Here is a 15,277-nt window from a genome sequence, read left to right on the forward strand (position 1 = left end):
ACCGGTCCAGTGCACCGGTCAGACCGGTCCTGGCAGATCAGTTCTGCGGTTTCTCTTGATTCGCTTCCGATTTGCTTCGTGGTTTCGCTCACACGTTCGAGGCCTTTTCGTGTTGGTTTAGCTTTTCAATAGCTACTCCAAACTTTGGTCAGAACACTTGAGGGGTTGGGTGATTTTGGGACATAGGCCGACGATTCGAATTTCGAAGAAATTTTGATCGGCTCCCATTCACCCCCCCCTCTGGTCGCCGGCTTCGGTCCCTCACATGGTCGTAATGTCATACGTGGACCAAAACAGCAGCACGCAGTGCCAACACAAACACGACACGGTTAATGGGACGACACGATCTGGCAGGTCCATCCCACAACCTCATATATATACTTCCACCACATTTTCAAACTCTAATCTTTCTCCCTCCCTTTTCTTGCAGCCCGCCACCACCCGGGCCTTTCTAATCGGCGCGCGCACCCAGGAAGGCTGCGCGCGCACGATCTCGGACAGCAGGTGGGTTTGTCTTTTTGGGAAACTTTTCTCACCCACAACATTCTAATTTTGAAAAAAATATAGCTTATGCGTACAAGTTTTGGATATAACTTTCTGCAAACAACTTCTGAGGGAATATTTTTCAACACAACTTTCGTGATACATAATTTTTACGCATAACTTCTTTCAATCAAATTTTCAAAATATATTTTTTAGCATAATTTTTCACGACATACAACTTACATGTATAACTTTTCTTAGAAAATTTTTCAGATTCTTTTAGCATAACTTCCATGATACTAATATTATCTAGAAAACATATCGCACAACTTTTAAGCATAAGTTCACTATCCAACTTTTTGATATATATTTTAGCATAATTTATGAAACATTTACCAAACAAAAACTTCTCAAGAGAAAATATAATGGAAGCTTGCTAATGCGTGCCGGTGGAATTGAATTTTCGTGCTCCGCGCAGGAAAAAAAAGGAAGGAGCTCCGCGCTGGAAAAAAAAGGAAGGAGGGGTCCGCACTGGTTGGATCGATTGCTAGGAAGAAAACTAGCGCGAGAGGGTGAGTTGGAAATGCGCCACCACCCTCTCCTCTCTAGCTCTCGCACGTGTCGCTCTCTCCTTCCTGCGCCCTCAGCCCTCCATGGTCGGTGGCCAGCCCTCCTCCCCAAGTCGAGCGCCGCCGCTGTCCCTCCTTCTTGTGCCGTCACAATCCCGAGCGCCACCACCATGACCTTCCCCGTGTCGTCGTCGTCCCGGCCACCGACGTCGTGGCCTTCCCTACACCGCCGTTGTCCCGATCGCCGCCATGGCCTTCCCCGCTCCTTGCCGCCGCGCCAGCCTTCCCCGCCCCTCGCCATCATGACCATTGCCATGGCCTCCCCACCCCTTACCTCAGTTGCCGGGGCGCAGCCTCCCCGCGCCCGCCGCCGCCCTCTTGACCTCAACGACGGCACACCTCTACGTTGCATCGTCACAACACGACCACTCCGACATCGATCTCCATAAACGTTGCACCACTGCTCCCTCTTTGCGCCCACGTGCTCGAGGTCCGCCGCCGTGTGTGTTTCGCCCACGCGACTGAGGTCTGTCGCCGCGCTACACCCCCTCATCCGCCTCCAAGCCCTCCCCCACGACTATAAGCGCCACGCTCCGCACCTGCACCAAACAGGCCCTCCGCTCACAGCTCGCACAACGCCCCCTTGCAAGGCAATGGCTCATGATTGATGCAGTGTCTCATGATCATATAAGTGTTGTTACATACCCTACATGATAAGAATAATACGAGATGCATAGTTCTATCTAATTGATTAGTCATGTCTGTATTGAGTTAATGGTAGATGATAGGGTGTGCAAAGCCCGCGGAATGTTCTAGTAGTGTTGGTAGGGAATATGGAAAAAAACATATATTCAATGAGCACTTTAATAATGTACTCTAATGGTACTCTATAATGATATTTTATTTTCATATTATTTAATCTTGTATGCATTATATTTATCAAACATATTTCATAGCTCGATCGTGAACTAGTTTGATAGATCAAATTTGGCGGGAATTCAAAATTTTAAAAATAGTAGAAAACAAAATTGAAAATTTAAATTTAAATCAGTGAATTTTTGGCGGGCCCATTTCCAGGGGCAGATCACCCCCTCGGCCGCCCTTGGAAATGTGTTTTCAAGGGGCAGGTACCGGACGCGTTATCCTCCTCTGAAAAAAACATTTTTAGCCCTGAGAATTGCTCTTAAAAATTAGTTTTTTCCAACCCCAAAACCCGTTTTGTAATAGTGCGTCGTCCCAAGTTTTTTTTTCCTCCACCTACTTCCTTCTTTTTTAAACCCCTCGTGCTCCTAGGATTGCCATGGTCGTGATCATAGGATTTCCAGCACGTTTCTCGTAGGAAAGGCTTGTGCTCGTATGTCCGGTGAGATGGAGTAGGAGCAGGACGCGGCGGGTGCGCCATTGCCACTGAGGCGCGTGCGGACACGCGCCACCCGGTGTACCGCGGGGGCAAGTGGGTGTATGAGATCCGGCCGTGAGCCCCACAGGTCCACAAGGATCTGGCTGGGCACGTACCCGACGCCGATGGCTGGCGCCGCGTACGCCGCCGCCCCATTGGCACTGCCAGGGGCGAAGCCAGACGATTGTGCCACCGGGGTCGGCTCCATTAAGACGCCGGGGTCGAATGCAGAGATCTACAGTAGTTTATGTGGAGTTTCACAGATTTCGTCGGGGTCGCGGGACCCCGATGAGCCCACGTAGCTCCGCCACTGGGCACTGCTAGGCGCCGAGGCCGCGCTCAACTTCCCCGGCGCGGCCGCGTCCCGCCCGGTGCTCCCCCGACGACATCCGCGCGGCGGCGGTGGCTGCCTCGATGGCTGGTCGTCCGGGTGAATGCGCTGACCATTCCTATCTGCCGCAGGCGGCTACGACGGCGAGTACGTCCGGGTCGGAGGCCGGCGGTGCATCGGTATCGGCTTCGGATCGGAGCAGCGGGCGGGAGAGGCGCATTGTGGACGAGGACGACATCCTCCGGATGCTGCGGCTGCTGGAAGTGGAGGGCATGGCCGAGGGGCTGATGATGAGCCCGCCCGTCGAGGCTGAGCCCCACGGCGGACGGAGCCGAGTCGCTGGAGGAGGACAACAATGATGGCATGAGCTTGTTGGATCACTCCTGAGCCATCCTGCCTGGCACGCTGTGTGTACCGAACGTGACCACGACGAGGCGCATGTTTCTTTGCTGTGGCCATGCCTATGTTAACGGAAAAAAATTCCGTGCAGCCCGGCTGCAAACTCCCCTCTTTTACGTGGAGTAATATGGTTGGTAGAAACTGACAGGGTAGGAATACTGAACTTTCTGTAGTATGTGAAGCCCCCCCCCCCCCCCCCCTCCCCCTCCTTTTTTTACATTTGTACGGCTACACGCACTGACGCACGTCACTGCAATGTTACTAGCTAGCGTGGTGTTGGGACGACGAGCTTCCTGGCTTGTCATATATATATATATATATATATATATATATATATATATATATATATATATATATATATATATATATATATATATATATATATATATATATGATGTGGTAGCGGATCGATCAGCTGGTACCCGTAGCCAAAGTTACAGCTAGCGTGGTGTTGATGCTCCTACTCTGCCGCCAAATCGATGAACACGAGTATCTGCAGCTCCAGTACCGTACTCCCGTCCCTGGACTCTGCATACTTTCACAGGAAAGCAGAGAACCAGAAAGCATGAGGGGAGGCCTCCCAGATGTACAAATTCTGCAGTAGTACATACATACATCTAGTATTATTCTACTGCTACGCCTACTACTACTAGGCTACCCACACCAGGCAACCAAACGGACCAAGGTCGCACTGGGGGAGAATGGACAGGGTGATACTGTTAGAATTAAGTTTATATCAGTGATCAATTAGTTGGTACCCTTCATAGAGAGGCGTCTCTTATTGGTAGATAGACAGGACTTGATGGTATGGCTTTTCATACTACATTTTGCATATTTTATTACTTCAAAAAAATATACTACTTTAACAATGAATGTCCATGTTCAATATTTTGGATACAGTGTGTCACATTTCCACCTAGAATATTCAAGCAGTGTATCCGAAATGTTGGCTTAAGTGGATGTTGGCTTAAAATATATATCTTTAACAAAGAATGAATGTTGAAGCGGGTATAGATTGTCGATGTTCTTGATAGGCTGGAAACGAGCCGAGCCGGCTCGGCTCGGTCGTGCAGCGAGCCGAGCCTGGCTCGGCTCGGCGATTTCACGAGCCCATAGAAGAGGCTCGGCTCGCGAGCTGGCTCGAGCCGGCTCGCGAGCCAAAGCAGCCCATTGCATTACAGAGCAATTTTTGTAGGAAAAATGCAAACGACAAAAGCTAGAATAAGGCAAACAACAATTTTCTTTAAGTCTAAACAGCAAGCACTGATAAGTCATAACGACAAGGTTCTCTTAGCCCCACTAATTAAGTTCATGAATGTAACAGCAAGAAAAAAGGCATAAAGTTCATAACAGAATGTAGCTTTGATGGGCTGGCGGCTGGCAATTTGGGCTGGTTGCTTGGTTTGGCCTCAGCTCGGGAGCCGGCTCGCGAGCTAGGGCGAGCCGGCTCGGCTCGACTCGGCGTTTTAGCAAGCCGAGAAAAGAGGCTCGGCTCGGCTCGTTCCAAGCTCGCGAGCCGCTCCGAGCCGAGCCGAGCTTTGAGACGCGAGCTTTTTTTTCAGCCCTAGTTCTTGAGCAAGAGACAACGAGGTTCTTCAAGCCTAGGCCGATCGATGACATCCTATGAGAGGATGGCAAGCTCTCACACCTCTGGAGTTGAAAATAGGACGGAAAAATCCCATTCCGACCGGCACCGTATACCGATTATCCTGCTCGAATATCGTTTTTACAAGAAAAAGGAGAAAAAAAGGAAAATTCGGCGAAACCAGGGGCGGAATCGGTTCAGGAGTTATACCAACTGTATTTTCGGTTCCTATATTGTTTCTGGGAAATTCCCGCAGTATTTTCCGTACTAAAGGATCAAAACTTCTTTTTCGGCCCACAAACGTTCCTCGGCCCAGCCCACCAGAGCACTGCCTACCTCTCCACGAGACCAACTCGCAACCATTTTTTTATTTTTTTAATACGAATTTTTACTGAAATTACGGAATAATATGTTGGATCCGAGAAATTTCAAAACTAGTATATTGTCTACTGTCCGGCAGACGAAATTCAAATTTCGTCGCCCGGGAAGACGAAATATATAGAAATTAATATTCGTCCACCAAAATGCATGGAATTAGACGAAAATGCATGTAATTTACGTTTTTCGTAGACGAATACCCGGCGGACAAAAATAGAGATTTTGTCCACTGGTAGACGAAATTTATTTTCGTCTGCCCATCAGACAAAATTTAGTTAGATTTTTTTATTTTCACTTTTTTTTATGGCTCTCAGAATTCGAAGGCAGCCTCGCCAGGTAAAAAAGTTCGTGGATCATTATTTTACCTTGCCTCCACATGTTTCTTTGCTGATGCCTGATGGAACAAATCGATACTACTCTGCTGCCGAGTTTTTTTATTTTGTTCAAGGGAGCAGGAATGCACGTAGCACACGCTTTCAATTTGCAATCATCACACTTCAAATCAGAATAGTATGGATTTGTTCCCTCATGCATCAGCAAAGAAATATGTGGAGGCAAGGTAAAAAAATGACGCACGGATTTTTTTTACCTGACGAGGCTGCCGATCGAGTTCTGAGAGCCATAAAAAAAGTGAAAATCAAAAAAAAAAATCTAACTAAATTTCGTCTGATGGGTAGACGAAATTTCGTCTACCCAGTGGACGAAATCTCAATTTTCGTCCGCCGGGTAGACGAAATTTAGTTTCGCCTACGAAAATCATAAATTACATGTATTTTCGACTATTTCCATGCATTTTTGTTTAATAGGTGGACGAATATTAATTTCGTCCGCTGAACGGACGAAATCTATATATTTCGTCTTCTCGGGCGACGAAATTTGAATTTCGTCTGCCGGATAGACGACAATATACTAGTTTTGAAATTTCTCATATCCAAAGTATTATTCCTTAATTTTAGTAAAATAGACGACAATATACTAGTTTTGAAATTTCTCATATCCAAAGTATTATTCCTTAATTTCAGTAAAAAATCATATTAAAAAAATAAAAAATTCAACTCGCAACTCCCACAGTGGGAGTTTGGTTGATCGCGTGTTCTCAGTGACTCTAGACAATGCAAGTGTGAACAATAGAACAATCAGAGACTTGCGTGCTGCTCTAGGTCCGCAGATGTTCTTTGAAGGCGAACATCTACATCTCAGATGTGTTGCTCATGTTCTCAATATAATGGTTCAAGCAGGACTGCAAGTCATTCCAAATGCAATTAAAAGGATAAGTGACATTATCAAGGTTGCCACCTCTACACCTTCACAGCTGCAAACATTCAACTCAGTCGTTCAGACCTTAGGTCTCAGAGGCAAGTCAGGGCTAGTTCTAGATGTTCCCCACCGTTGGAATTCGACATATGATATGTTGCATGAAGCTTTGAAGTACAAAGCAGCCCTCAACAGATTTGCAGCAGAGCAGTTTCAGGATTGTCCTAGTGAACTAGACTGGCAGGACGCTGCATGGCTTCATGAATTTCTAGAGCGGTTCAGTGATGCTACAAAAGCATTTTCTGCGGATAGGCACCCAACAGCTCACATGTTTTTGAAGATGATGATGGCAATCCGAGATGAACTGCTTGATGAGGCGTGGAATGCCAATTCACTGCTCAATGAGTTGGCGGAAGTTATGTATCTCAAGTTTGAGAAGTATTGGACTGCACCTAGTATCATACTTCTTATAGCTACTACACTAGATCCATCGATGAAAGCTGACTTTGTCAAGTTCTATTTCATGACCGTTGAGAGTGCACAAGTGGAAGAGAAGATGAGAGAACTCATGCGATATTTGAATCAATACTATCTAGAGTATGAGAGGATTGTGAGGAACAGTGGCGGTCCTGTCTTTACTTCACATGAAGAGGAAGTACTAAGTCAGGGCAATTCGAGTTCTTCTTCTGGACTTCGTGGCAAACGGCGTGTGGAACTTGCATTTGCACAGTTTTCATCACAAAACTCGAGGACTCGCTCAGAAAGAACTGAATTGGACATTTATTTGGATGATCCTAGAGTAGTTGTGAGAGCAGGAGAGAACTTTAATGTTCTGGCATGGTGGAAAAAAACGCAGATGCTTATCCTATCTTGGCTCTGATGGCTAGAGACTTCTTGGCAATTTCTGTAAGTACAGTGTCCTCAGAATCTGCCTTTAGTTGTGCTGGAAGGATACTTGGAAAAAATTGGACTTCTCTCTCTCCAGAAACTCTTGAAGCATTAGTATGTGCGAAAGACTGGTTGTTTGGCTTGAATGATGCAGATGAAGGTAAATGTCGTATTTGAGATACATTTTGCAAAGCTGGTTATGTTTATAATAGTGGTTTAATATGTTTCTTATTCATTGCAGGTCAACCATTGACTGGACAACGTATGTTTGAATCAGATGAAGAAGAAGATGATGATTGACAGGTTAGTGCCCTAGCTGTTGGTTCATGAGAGAAGTTGAAATTGATCTGTAGTTGTACAGCTGCATGTTCACATCGAGATCCTACTTTCAGCTGCATGTTGCTAAGTTAGCAGGCTATCTAATTCCACAACATGATTGTATAGTTTTTGCTATATCAGCATGCTGTGTTCAGCCACTCCCAGACTATATCTCACAAAGTTTTTGTGATTGCAGAACCACTGTGTTCAGCCACTCCCAGACTGTGGTTGTGTGCCCAGGCTGCCAAACTGTTCTCTACCAACCTACTGGTGGGAAGGCCAGGCTCACCGAGGGGTGCTCCTTCCGTCGCAAGGGCGATTAGATCATGCCGTCTCTTAATGGGAAAAGAGAGAATTGTTGTTTTACTACTTTCCCAAGATATGTACTCGTTGAGGATTTTGAAAATTATTATGGCAGTTTAGCATGCCCTAGCAATGCTTTTGTAAACTTGCACTTGCTTGAGCTTAGTTACATCTACTTGAGGTTCTGTTTGGCTTTGCTAAGGGAGTGGCAATGGTAGTGAAAACAGTTGCTTGCGTTTGTTCCGTTTAACTGAAATTATCATTTATTTAGTTGACTTGGCCCTTGGGTAATTGATTCCATTTAACAACTGATAGTAGCTGGTACCTCAAATGATGGGAGTCCGGTCTCTTGCAGAAGGCAATTTTGATTCACTGCGTCAGATTGATCTGTAGCAGATCACGGTTATTTGGATCGGCGACAGAAAAGACGTAGCATTTTTATCAGGAGGTTTGAGTAGAGGCTAAATAGAAGGGCCCAAGAGCTAAGTTAGGATCGCGGCCCAAGGGCTGAGTTAGGATCAAGAGTAGGATTTTAAAAAGAAGGGCCCAAACTGAATTAGAATTATAAATAGAAGGGTTCAAATTGGATGATCGGCACCTACCCAAAGAAAAAGGACCGAGCTTGGATTAGGATCGGGCCACGGCTCGTTACCAGGGCACTCCCGCACCAGTCCAAGCCGGCCGCCCCTGTTCTCTCGCTCTCTGCCTCCCACCCTCTCTTTCCGTCGGCCCCAGCACCACGGCCGCCGGCGGGCAGGCTCGCCGCTCATCTCGCCTGGCTTGGCCTCTGCCGGTCTGCCTGCCTTCCCCAGCTATCCCTCCCGTCTCCTTACCACTCTCCCAGTGCGGCAGACGGGGCGGCAGTCGCTCGGAGCCCGTGCCCAGGGAGCCAGACCATAGCCGCTTGAGGCCGGTCGCCGTCGCCGGCTTGCCCCCAGGAAGGCCTGCATTGCAGGCTACACTGCTGCAGCTAGGAATCCGTGAAGAAGATGTAGTGCTAGTGCAGTTGTAGTGAAGAAGAATCTGTGACAGGAGCTGCAGACCGTGAAGAGATGTAGTGATTTAGATCCTTCGTGTCCTGGTCTGCTGATGTATATCAAGGCTGTATGAGTTTTGTTGTGTCGAATATTTGATGTGGTGCATGATTTGTTTTTCTGGTTTTGAAGTATCGATTTCCGATCGTTACCAACATGTTCCCGATCGAAATGATTCGTTTTCGGCATACTGTATAACCGATTTTGTTTTCCCGACCGGGGTTCCCGCTCCCGTTCCTGAGTCTAAAAGTTAGATAGTTTTCCCGTCCGTTCCCAACCATTTTTAAACCTACACACCTCACAGTGGTCGGCGCCGCTACATTTGGCTGATCCTCGCCGACGCCTGGTGCCTACCGGGTGCCAAATTTGTCTGAAAAAAACTACGGGGACGAATGTGGACGAATGTGTGATTCGGGGGTGGAATTGCTCAGATAATCAGATCAACTGTTGACACGGCAAGCAAATATAGCCAAGTAGTAGGGTTGAAAACAAAAACAAAAATTTTTTATTACCGGGAACCGTTTTCGAGATTTTACCGAGATTTTGGTGTAAACGAAAATAAAAATGGCTACCGAAAATACAAAAACGAAAATGATACTTTTATCCGAAATTGAAAGTGAAAACGATTTCATTCTCTACCAACCGTTTTCGAAAATTACCGTATTTATCCGGTAATTTACCGCTGGTATTATCATATTTGAAGCCCAGCCCAACACATACTTTCCCGGCCCAATAGCTCGCGGGCTTCCCGATTGGCCCCGCCTTACAGGTTAACCCTAGCCTCAAAATCTCCAACTCCCCACTCCCTGACTCTCGTGCCCTAGCCCTCAGCGGCAGCCCCCGTGAGGTCGTGACCCGTCGCCTGCTGGCACCGCCCTCTCCAGTCTCCACGGCTCCACCATCCTATCGTGCATGCTACTATCGTGCAAGCTACTATGTGTTAGTTATCACGAATTGGTTCGATATTTGAATTAATATCTTAATCGAATCTTCACTACTTGCATATGAGATGTGTCAAGTCATATAGTTAATGTTATGCTCTATTGTTTGATATGTTTATCATTTTTTAAATACCGTTTTGATGGGTTTCGACCATTATCAATGTGTTCTCGATTGTATATTTCCGTTTTCGAAATTATCGGAATACCGGCATCGTTTTTGTTTCCGAAAATACCGTACCGCTTTTGTTTCCGATGAAAAAATGTAAAAGTGAAAGTGGTGGAGTCTATTTCCGATTATTTCCGACCGTTTTCATCCTTACCAAGTAGTACTTGATACTCGGTTATTGCCAGTTTGGATGGTTTGGCGCGTTCCGTCCGGAAGTATATCTATCACGCGACCGATGGAGGGCAAGGCATCGCAAATGCACAATGTTCTTCTTTCGCCTCCGAGCTTGTGATGATGATTGGCCGTCGGGGTTAGGGGAAAGGAGTTGCCGGGGGATGTTATGTTCACCGGACTTAGAAAGGGAGTTGGGGGCAGTAGCGAAGACGGAAGACCGACGGTAATGGCAGATTACGTGGCCGCGGCAGCGGTTGGTGGCGGGGATGTGGGCGCAGGGGTGGTGACTTGATAACGGGTGGGTTAGGGACCGGACCGGGGCGCGGGAGCTGAGCGACGGGCGGGGGCACAGGGCAAGCACCGGGCGATGGATCTGGCGACAGAAGCCATATGAGATTGGGAAGACGACCGGCAGCGGGGATGAGCACCTTCCGTCACCTCGCAGCCACACGCGTGATGAATAATGGATGCTGCCAGCAGATTTGTCACACTAAGCCTGTCCCACTCCAAATTTTATGTTTTGGCCTAAATTGACTCAACAAACCGGCCCACATGTGTAACCCAATAAAATTTGTTTCAGAATAAATTTTTAATTGTTCCAGCAATACAAAAAATTTATTTGGGAACACAAAAAATTATTCCGAAATAAAAGATAGTTATTCAATCTTCTGTGATGATTTGACTGTCAGTCATACGTGTGCCTCTTAATATTTGCGTGAATAACCCCCACCCCTTCGGCCCAGCCGGAAATTAAACGAAGGCGCGACGATCTAACCAGCAGCCAAGCAGGCAAATACCCGGCAGCTTCGTCGTCGCCGCATGTATAAACGTAGTATACGCATCTTTCGCGGCGGCGGCGCCGCGCTTGCCGGAGACGCCGACCGCATCTGCTCAGAAACTTTCCTGGTCATTTGTTAACTCGTCGCCCTCGTACGCAGCGGCAGTGTACTACGCGAAATGATCAACGCGGCAGCATCGATCTCTCCTCTTAAAAAAGGTGCTTGCGCCTCCGACCGGGTCCGTAGACTTTGATTGCCTCTTCCTGTCCTGGATTCTTAAGGCACCCATGCATGACAATTGACATCATGAGGGGCAGGGGCTAGTAACCTAGCAGCTGCTCGGGTACACGATGAACTGAGTCAAGCTATTCCGAGGGCCGCCCCGACGTGCGGACGGGGTCGACGACGAAGCAAGCGAGCCGGTCCCCCGGGTTCACACCGCTTCACACCAGGATATGGCCAATGAAACCGGATAAGATGGCGTCGAGACTGGCCACTGATAGCCCATCAACAAGCCGTGCACCGATCGCTAGCAATGCAACAAAGTCTAAGCAGCTAGCAGCCGCTACCGCTTGTCTTAGTGCGCAAGCAAGACGCCAAGACCTGGCGACGCGACGCGAGAGCACAAGAAGTCCGTCGTCCGGGTCGTGTAGTGTGCCCCCTCGCCACGCCTCGCGCCATCCGACGTCACGCCGCGATTCATCACCCGAACGATGATTCCACTCCCAGCCCGGCCGGGACCGGGATCGACGCTCCGCTTTGCCCGGCGGCGCGCGACGAGATATAGTCCGCCGCCCATCGCCGCCGGGTGTACGTCGTCGACGGCGACGCGCGCGGCTCGTGTCCGTCCGCGCGAAACACAACACGTCCTGCCCCCGCGCATATAAAAAAGCGTGAAGAGAAACCAGGGAGCACGTTTTTTTTCTTCTCTCGCATCAATCGCCGTTACTGTGGCGGTGACGATATATCGAGAGGCTGGCCGGATCGCGTCGTCGTCGGACCCGGACCGGCCGTGCCGGACGGGGCGAGCGTCGTCGTGCCGTCGGGATCGCTCGCTCGGCGGGTGCAGGACGCGGCAGGACGAGAGGCCGTGGGTCCCCTGGGCCCTGGCTGATCGCTATGCGTGCAGCAAAGACAGGGCGGGTCTTCTGCCTTCTCCACGACAACCGCGTTCATACACTACTACAAATCCCTGCTACCAAAAGCCTCCTTCCATCTCTCCCCTCCTGTCGGCATAAATAGACCCTCGCCGGCCTCGCCTCTTCTCGTTCTCCCGCCCCGCGCCGGGCCCCTAGCTCGATCCGGACTCTCTGCTGCCGCCATGGCGTCGCTGCCGCCGCCGCCGCCGTCTCCGAGCGCCGCCGCCGTGTGCTGCATGTGCGGCGACCAGGGCCTCCCCGGCGAGCTGTTCCGCTGCCGGCGCTGCCGCACCCGGCTGCAGCACCGGTACTGCAGCGACCTGTACCCGAGGGCGGCCGCGTACCGGCGGTGCAACTGGTGCCTGCGGGAGCCGCCGCTGCCCGACCACGGCGGGCGGCCGGGCGGCCACGCCGCCGCGGCGGTGGCTAATAGCAGTAGTAGTCCCAAGGAGAAGCGGAAGACGGCGCCGGCGCCCGATGAGGAGCGGCAGCAGCGCCACGAGGGGTGCTCGTCGAGGAGGCCGCCCGCGGAGCCCGGCCGCCCGGTGAAGAAGAAACACAAGACCGAGCAGAGGATGCCTCCGCCTCCGCCGCAGCCGGAGGAAATTATTGTTACCGATGCCAGCGGCAGCAAGGAGGTGATGCGGGCGGGGAAGACTCGGGTCAACCGGGTGAGGGTGCGGCGGTACAAGCTCCTGGCCGAGGTCATCAGCTGCTAGCTAGCTAGCTACATTTTTTTTTTGCGAAGGGGAAGTATATTAAATAAGTTGCACATCCCCGGAAACTTACAAGGGACCCCCTGGAAACAAAGAAAATTACATCAATGGCCCCCAAACTTCCAGAGAGGCCCCTGCCAAGCCGAACAACCCAGACGCCGGCGCTGGCCGCCGTCGCCGAGCAAGAGCTACCTCCCATCTCCTTGCTTGACTCCAACGCATGGATTTGCCACAAGATTCGTCCCCCAGAGCTCCGTCCAGCACGAGTCGCAGTCGATGAACACCCATCGACCATCAAGACAAGAAGAAAAGGAGGAGCTGAGAGATCCGCCGCCGCCGGCCCAAGGACCGGCGACCGGAACAAGTGTCCGCTATCGCCAAAAGGATCGGCAACCAGGACAGAGACGTCATCACCAGGGATGACGAGAAATCCCACCCCTCCGCAAAAGGATAGGAACACACACCTCACGGAAACCAGCGACATGATGTAGCCAAGACACCATGGCAGCACGGACCGATCAATGGATCGATGAAAATGCCAGACCCAATGTACATAGACAAGTAGGCCATGTTTAGTTTGTGAAAAGTTCGCGAAAAATTACTGTAGCACGTTTCGTTGTTATTTGACAAATAATATCCAATCATAGATTAATTAGGTTTAAAAAATTCATCTCGTGCTAATCAGTTAAACCGTGTAATTAATTATTTTTCAACTACATTTAATGCTTCATGCATATGTCGAAAGATTCGATGTGACGGATACTGTAGGAAAAATTTTGGTAACTAAACGGGACCTAAATTTGTGAATTCGATCCTAGCTACTGCATCTAGCCTATCGCTAGGCTGCTATCGCTATGCAGATTAGGGAAGCAGCCAGTCAGCTGTCACGTCGAAATAAGGGAAAATTCTATTTTTCAACCCTGAACTATCACGATAGTCCGATTTTGACCCTTGAACTACGAAACCGGACATCCTACACCTCCAACTAACGAAACCGTTTGAAAAAACAACCCTAGCTCAGCCCAAGGCGGTTTTGCTACAGTAAAATTTCCGAATTTCTAGAATTTCACACCTCTCTCAATTAAATAATAAAGAAAGCATAGTTAATATTGTCTAAAACTCATGATATTTTTTTGGGAGGTAGATCAAAAGACAAGGAATCTATTTTGGCTAGATGTGCTACAATAGACATAAAGGAATTTGAATTATAAAATTTTAAAAATAGATAGAATTCAAAATTCCTTGAATTTTTAGGTCAGCTAAACCTATGATAAAAATGCATTAAAAATATGATAATTCATAATTTTTTATTTAGTTTAGTTTGGTACTTTTTATTGGCCCAAGTTCTATAGAAAATTCATAAATTAAAATTTGAGGAATCAAATTTGATTCAAATTTGAGCATTGCGAAGGAATTCAAAAACTTTCATAAAAACTTGGGCCAATAAAAAATAACTTATTAAACTAAATAAAAAATTATGAATTATCATATTTTTATTTCATTTTTATCAAAGGCTTAGCTAACCCAAAAATTCAAGAAATTTTGAATTCTACCCATTTTTAAAATTTTATAATTCAAATTTCATTATGTTTAATGTATCACATCTAGCCAAAATAAATTCCTTGTCTTTTGATCTACCTCCCAAAAAAATATCATCATTTTTAGACAATATTAACTATGCTTTCTTTATTATTTAATTGAGAGAGGTGTGAAATTCCAGAAATTCGGACATTTTACTGTAGCAAAACCGCCTTTGGTTGAGCCGGGGTTGTTTTTCAAACGGTTTCGTTAGTTGGAGGTGTAGGATATCCGGTTTCGTAGTTCAAGGGTCAAAATCGGACTATCGTGATAGTTCAGGGTTGAAAAACAGACTTTATCCTCGAAATAAATACCACACGATCAGTTCGTTCCCCTCGTCAAAAAATTATTACGGCAAATCTCTTGCCGTTCCCTTGGGGGGGGGGAAATATAACACGATCGGCAAACGCTAGCAGCAACGATTGCCAATCCATCAATAACGCCGAGGTTAATTATTCTTAGGTTTAACGATGAAGGCTGAGCCCTAACACATGGCGTTTTTAGGACAGTCACCCTTAGTTCCCCTGTTCTTATGCACCCCCTAAAAATGGAAAAACAGTGATTTCTTCTTTTAATTAAGGCATTAAACACTTAAACACGACAGTACGCTAAATTTTTATCATATTTACACCCTCTTAACTAAACTCTATACACCCAGCCACCCACAAGACAAATACACCCGCCCAATTTATTCCATCTTCAACTCAACTCTATCCTCAAAAAGAAAGAAAGAAAGTAAGGAAGAAAGGCTCAACTCAATTCGAACGTCAAAAAAATTTGACAGCGACCGAACTCGCCGTCGACCCGACGAACTAATCTAATGGCGAGGAGGGTTTCGAATTT

General features: G+C 47.8%; 2 protein-coding genes across 2 annotated transcripts; both read left to right on the forward strand.

Annotated features, from left to right (window-relative positions):
• Window positions 1-2,513: 2,513 nt before the first annotated feature.
• Window positions 2,514-3,141, forward strand: LOC120643047 (dehydration-responsive element-binding protein 1F-like). The gene is made up of 2 exons (XM_039919582.1): window positions 2,514-2,648; window positions 2,776-3,141. The coding sequence occupies exons 1-2, from the start codon at window positions 2,514-2,516 to the stop codon at window positions 3,139-3,141; spliced, it is 501 nt and encodes a 166-aa protein (XP_039775516.1).
• Window positions 3,142-12,047: 8,906 nt separating this feature from the next.
• On the forward strand, window positions 12,048-13,487 carry LOC120641174. The gene is made up of 2 exons (XM_039917170.1): window positions 12,048-12,871; window positions 13,339-13,487. Exon 1 carries the CDS (start codon window positions 12,323-12,325, stop codon window positions 12,857-12,859), a length of 537 nt encoding a protein of 178 aa, XP_039773104.1. The 5' UTR covers window positions 12,048-12,322; the 3' UTR covers window positions 12,860-12,871; window positions 13,339-13,487.
• Window positions 13,488-15,277: the final 1,790 nt, after the last annotated feature.

This window comes from Panicum virgatum, chromosome 7K, assembly GCF_016808335.1.
Source record: "Panicum virgatum strain AP13 chromosome 7K, P.virgatum_v5, whole genome shotgun sequence".
NCBI classification, from domain to species: Eukaryota; Viridiplantae; Streptophyta; class Magnoliopsida; order Poales; family Poaceae; genus Panicum; species Panicum virgatum.